Source organism: Silurus meridionalis, chromosome 14 (assembly GCF_014805685.1).
Source record: "Silurus meridionalis isolate SWU-2019-XX chromosome 14, ASM1480568v1, whole genome shotgun sequence".
NCBI lineage: Eukaryota > Metazoa > Chordata > Actinopteri > Siluriformes > Siluridae > Silurus > Silurus meridionalis.
The window spans coordinates 20,601,534-20,608,258 of NC_060897.1; the positions used below are offsets into that span (position 1 = coordinate 20,601,534).

The 6,725-nt window shown below is 36.2% G+C and overlaps 1 long non-coding RNA gene, 1 pseudogene and 2 gene segments (V, D, J or C); 3 read left to right on the forward strand and 1 right to left on the reverse strand.

Moving 5' to 3' along the window:
- The first annotated feature begins 161 nt into the window (after positions 1-161).
- On the forward strand, positions 162-1,123 carry LOC124396497. The segment is given in 2 exon segments: positions 162-447; positions 536-1,123. Coding segments are annotated over 2 exon segments (336 nt in total).
- Positions 1,124-1,567: 444 nt separating this feature from the next.
- Positions 1,568-2,453, forward strand: LOC124396463. The segment is given in 2 exon segments: positions 1,568-1,705; positions 1,794-2,453. Coding segments are annotated over 2 exon segments (375 nt in total).
- A 366-nt stretch (positions 2,454-2,819) lies between these two features.
- LOC124396503 lies at positions 2,820-3,370 on the forward strand. Its single transcript, XR_006927780.1, has 2 exons — positions 2,820-2,967; positions 3,072-3,370. It is a non-coding gene; the product is annotated as an uncharacterized LOC124396503 (long non-coding RNA).
- Positions 3,371-6,107: 2,737 nt separating this feature from the next.
- LOC124396580 overlaps positions 6,108-6,725 on the reverse strand; it is a 2,937-nt pseudogene continuing 2,319 nt past the window's right edge.

A 6,725-nucleotide genomic window follows, 5' to 3' on the forward strand; every position in this document is an offset into this window, starting at 1 on the left:
TCTGACTAATACCAAGTCTTCACACTGGTGGACCTCACCATACCAACAACTACATTTTTAATCTGTTTTTGTGAAGAGTCATGAAGATATACTGCTACTGCCAGAGCTGCTCTTATAAAAAATTAATCAACACTTTCTGCCCAATCAGAACTGAGAAAACAACAGTTATTGGTGTATAAATGAAAAAAGTTTTTAAAGAGGTTTCTATCATAGAAAAGATTTGATCCTCCTTAAGTCGAATCTCCTCCTCATAATTTAAATATGTTTTAAATACGTTCGTCCTTCCGTCAACAGCAAATAAGCAAATCACAGAGTCAGAGCGGGACATCACTCTATTTATGTGATGCTTAAACTCTCTTAAACTTTGGAGAACAGAGAAGACCCCAGTACAAACATCACACACCATGTTCTCTACATCTCTACTGCTCCTGCTGGCAGCTGCTTCCTGTGAGTGTTTTATCTATTTCATTGCCACGAGAATATTAAATGTGTAGTGTATATTGTGTGAGACATCACGATGTGTTTTCCTCCACAGATGTGCATGGTGAGGAACTGACTCAGCCTGCTTCCATGACAGTCCAGCCAGGCCAGAGTCTCTCCATCAACTGCAAGGTTTCATATTCGGTTACAAGCTATTATACAGCTTGGATCCGGCAACCTGCAGGAAAAGCTCTGGAGTGGATTGGACGTGTTTACAGTGGGAACACAGATTACAATAACAAACTGAAAAATAAGTTCAGCTTCTCCTATGACACGTCTACAAACACAATAACAATTCGAGGACAGAACATGCAGACTGAAGAGACAGCTGTGTATTACTGCGCTTGAGACCCCACAGTGATACACATCATCAACATGCCTGTACAAAAACATTACTATTGTACATGATAACAAAATCAACACAAGACACAACCCTTACTTACAAGCCTACTGGTCATAAACAACAACTGTTTATCAGCAAAATCAGAATTTCAATCAGAATTTCATCAGTTTGGTGTGTTTTGTGTCATGTTCCTTCATGAACATTGGACAAAGTCCTGAGTGAAAAGTGCTCATCATGTATTAAAACTCTGTGTGGTTATTTTATTTTACAGAAAAATCTAAATAAAATATATGAACCATTTCCAAACACATACAGTACCAGTCCTGCACAAGTGTTAACTCCCAACATGCTCCTTCATTTAAATACAATAACAATTCTGCATTGCAAGAGCATCTGAATCTCTATCAGTTGTTTGACAGGATGAAGAGGTTATCATTATGTGTAACTTGCTCTTTTTTTCCACTTGGATTATTCTGAAACCTCTAATGAAATTGATCTAAACACTGAACGCGATAGGGGGCGCTGTTGTATTGTGTTGCCATTATATCATTTCTGTTTTCAGTTTTGAAGTCATATAAAAACAGCATCAGCAAGTACAGCATTACTCCTCCCTGTCATCATCATGGAATTCATTAATAGAAAAACAAAGTAAAGTGAAGAAGCCATTTCTATTAATTCTTGTACTTGTGCTATATCTCATAATTATTTTATTCCCGACAAAATCACTTGTTCACTTTTCTCTTCACAAGGATGACGTCATGATGCAAATATGTGTTTATGCAGTATTTATGTGCAGCTGAGCTGAGTGGAGCAGTCGAGTCTCATCAACACTCACCATGAAGATCTCACTCTCCTTATTCCTGCTACTGATCAGCTTCATCAGTGAGTTCTCAACTCAAACCTGGGATTCGCTTCTTAATCTGTATGTTTTGTATAAAAACTAATGGAATGTATATGTTGATTCCTTCAGCAGGTGTGAAATGTGAAAGTCTCGAGTCGTTACAAACCACAGTGCAGAAGAAACCTGGAGAAACACTGAGTCTCTCCTGCAGAGGATCTGGGTTTACTTTTGGCAGCTATCACATGCACTGGATCAGACAGAAGGAGAACAAACCACTGGTGTGGATGGGAGATGTCCATCCTGATGGCAGTGGCACTGGTTATAGTAAATCATTTGAAGGAAGAATAGAAATCACCAGAGATAATTCCAACAGCATGGCGTATCTGAAACTCTCTGGTGTGACAGCAGAGGACACAGCTGTGTATTACTGCGCACGAAGCACAGTAGCAGAAATATGAGGAAACACTGTACAAAAACATCAGTGGTGCAGATGATGCATTTATCTTCTGTTTTATATTAATGATCCCTAATCTACAATATTCCCTCACTTACTTCCTCATATAGATAATGTAAGTAACATGAATAATTTTCAACAAAGAATCAATTACCAAATAATTACTAATAAGGAACCAAATAAGTTATAAACACTATTTGTGTGCTGTTAAAGGGATTCATGTGACTGTGTTCCTGTTATCACTTCTGTCAGAGAAACTATAAACAGTTGTTCCCTCACGAGAATCTGGTTTGTGTAAATTTTAAAAGTAGTTAGAAAATATCATGCAGTTGGTGTTGTTGAGAAATCACAAACTACAAAGTCCTCAGTCCAAAATCATTTTCCAATACATTACCAATCCTGCACAATTGCTAGCTTTAAACATGCACCTTCATTTGAATACTATAATAATTTTGCAGTGCAGGAGCATCATCTATATTTAGACAGTCCATATCATATTTTACATTTTCTGACTTTTCCCAGACGACCACACAGATTACATCAAGTTCCTTTTCATTTTCCATCAAATCCAAAATATTACATGCTGAAATAATAGATATTAATAAACGAGTAAAATATAATCATTTAATGGATGGGAATATGTTTTTATAATTCTATGTTTTTAGATTTTCATGAAATACCTTATATCTTTCAGCCTGCATGTGCCTTCAAGAAACCATAAACACTGTCATGCAAATCAACCCCCCTATAAAATATGAGGTGTTCTAAGGAGAAGTCAGTTTCTGTGTTCAGCTTTCACTCAAACCATGTTCTCTAGATTTCTCCTCCTGCTGTTAACAGCTGCATCTGGTAATTATGTGGAGAATTTTGGAGATATGCAGTACAGATACTTGTGTTCATTATATCTGTTTGAAAGAATGGACCTAAATATTGACATGATTATTTATTCACAGGAATTAAATGTATTGAACTGGTTCAGCCTGCAGTCATGGTGGTTAAGCCTGGAGAATCATTTAAACTCCCCTGTAAGATCACTGGGTACACCGCCACAGGCTCCTGTACTAACTGGGTACGACACGCATCAGGAAAAGCACTGGAATGGATCGGCTGGTACTGCAGCTCCAGTGATACTGGCAGCATAAATTCACTAAAGAACAAAATCCATTACTCAGCCGAGGCCTCCAGCAACACTGTGATCTTACACGGGCAAAACTTTCAGGCTGAGGACACAGCTGTGTATTACTGCGCTCGTGAACACAGTTAAACAGATCAACGAGGACCCTGTACAAAAACACACAGTACAGGAGACTGTTAGGGGCAGAAAATATTTTTGCTCCTGATGTTTTTTCTTCTAAGTTCAGACAAGTGTGTGAAGACAGCATCACTTTATAATTCAGTTAGGAGCCAGACTGGCTCTATCTATTTATATATATATTTATTAAAAACAAGGTTTTGTCTTTCTTTGTGTTGACATTATTGTTCACATTGGATTTATTCTGTTTTTCTATTTGTCATATAAATAGAATTGTTATAAACACTTTGTTTATTTCAATTATATTGCACAAAATAATGTATAAATAATAGTTTGAGGTGCATTATTTAAAACCACCGAAGGAGGCGGCAGAGTTCAACAAATAAGGTACAAAATAAGATGCCTGGGCTCCTGCTCCCGCATCAGATTTAAGCTCTTGTGGTCTTATTGCATATATAAATTATATTTAAACTTCAGATAAGACCGTGGACTGATGAATTAATATTCTGTTATACAGCAGATTTTCTGGTAAGAAGACAAATTCATGATTGCTTGATTCACAGGCCATAAAGCAGCAAAGCCTCTCTAAACCATCATATAACCACCATCATGTGTGTGTCTGTTTGCATGCAGTTGAGTGATTTGTCAGATTTTTGCTAATTTAATATGAAATTACAAGAAACATCTCAAAAAAAATTTTTCTTCATAGCAGGAGTGTCATTTGTAAGATATTAACTAATAAGTGGAAGGTGATAGAGCAGATAATACTGTATATCCAAGCTGTCTAGCTTCCTGCAAACCCTTCAGTATTATGGACAGTTTTGTTTAGATTTATTATATATAACATTCCGTCTCAAATACGCTGTTTAATTATACCAAAATGTGGAAGCATGAATCCTCATGCAAGGGACTGTATTTTACCTTTTTAATGGCCTCAATTTAGATTTTTTCTGATTTTTTTTAGAAAAGGAAGATGATAAACATTGATTTTCTGTTTTCTGTAATAAAAAATGGTTAAAAATGGATCATGTAATGGATACAGATACTGAGATGTAGGATTGCATTAAATGTCCACTAAGATAAGGAATGTCACTAAGCAAATAACTCTGTTATATATTTAAGCAACACAGACCAAGAGCTTTTACTGATTCTACTTCAACACACACCATGATCTCTACATCACTACTGCTGCTGGCAGCCGTACACTGTAAGTGTTTCTACATTTAACATAAAATGCAGTTTTGGTTACTTTTTGCTATAACCTTTTGCTTTAACAACATTTAAAAAAAAAGCTTTTCTTTAACAGGTGGTCACTGTGTTGAGCTGATCCAGACCAGATCCACAGTATTAACCCCTGGTTAGTCACTGACTCTGACCTGTAAAGTGTCTGGATAATAAATAACAAGTACCTACTGTACAAACTGGATACGACAACCTGCAGGAAAAACTCTAAAGAGGGCCGGAAATATATGTTATTATGAAAACACTCACTACAGTGAGAAACTGAGAAGCAGGTTTCAGGTTACCAGAGACACGTCCAGCAGCACAGTAACATTAACAGGACAGAACATGCAGACTGAAGACACAGCTGTGTATTACTGTGCTTGTGACCCACACAGTGATACACATCAACAACATTATAAAAGAATGTCCACAATACATGATTATTTTTTATCTAACTCTTAATCTAACTGAATCCCTCGAATTATCTTACAAAATGTATTTAAATAATACATTTATTTATTGATTGATTTTATATTTTTATTTTGTAGTTTCAAATAAAAATAAAATACAATATTACATCTGTAACATTGCTTCTCTTTAGGACACATTATTTGGAATTCATTCTTTCTTGATCTGTATTACTGCTCCATGTAAGAAATGTTTTTTTTATTGACAGAAAAATCTTTTTTATCCCATTTCCTCCAGATTTCTTATTCTTATTCTGGCAATGTTAAAACTTTTGTGCCTCTAGAGGGCAGTCTGTGTAAACTCATCAGTTTCAATCTGTTACTTTCTGCACATTTAGGTGATCTCTCTTTTCGCACTCCACTAAGATCAGCATCATGACATGAAACAGAATTACATACAGCTTGAAGATCCTGATTTCATGGAAAAATTCTAAAGCATTTCAAAGGAAAAATTTCAAAAGCATTTTATATATACATTTTTTTTTACAAATATTTTATTTATTGGATGGTACAGTGCATAAACATATACATTTTGGAGAAATTCTTATTTAAAAGGTTTATGGTTTTTATAGGTTCATTAAATAAGTAACAGTTCTTCCAACTAACTGGTTCTACACAATATACAGTCATTATAATTATCCACGCATCTCTAAACTGAGCAGCTTGTGGAGGTGGATTTAAAACATCCATAGTGGTCATGGACACTCCCTATTCAAATAGAGTCGACTATAAACAGCATGTTCTTGGCTCTTCTAGTTTGCAGTGAGCTCTGTGATAGATATCACTCCCATCCACTTTAAAATTGGGTGAAGCACAACTAAAGAAAACAATGATTTTAAGACCTTGGATTTTATTTGGACTCATTTCATGTAAGTTTGAATATTTCATGTGATGATCACTAGAAAAATGAATCAATGCTATAACATAACATTACCTAGTTCAACCCTTCTCTTCCAGATTCTTATGGACAGTCCCTGATCTCCAATGCTTCTGTGGTGAAGAGACCTGGAGAGTCAGTCACTGTGTCCTGTACTGTCTCTGGATTCTCAGTAAGTGGCTTCTACATGAGCTGGATCCGTCAGAAACCAGGACAAGAACTGGAGTGGATCGGATATATTAATGAAGGCACCAGGACTTGGTTTGCTCAGTCTCTGCAGGGCCGGGTCTCCATCACTAAAGACAACAATAAAAACATTCTGTACCTAGAAGTTAAGTGTCTGAAAGCTGAAGACACGGCTGTTTATTACTGTGCACGACGCTCACACTGACACAACAGACTTCAGAGTCGTACACAAACTTACACAAGCACTTCCTCATGAGCTGTAAATATTCCCTCAGCAGGAAACTGAACCACAGGACATTTATTATAAACAGCATCTAAGGACAGGGAAACTCAAGGCACATCAGGACAAAGATTTTGATGTGTAGATGTGATTGTTATACTGTTCATCATTCATTATTTGTTCCCAGCTGTTTGTGATGGAATCTGCAGGAGCATCACAGCTGGATGGATCATTTCCTGAATTTATAAAAATTAAGTCTAAATAGTATTTGAGCAGCATGACTACTACAATCTCCTGGAATTAATATTATGTAGGGGTAGAAGCACATTTGTTTTGTTAAACCATTGGTTTTTCACTAAGAACATATTTTATGTGTTCATG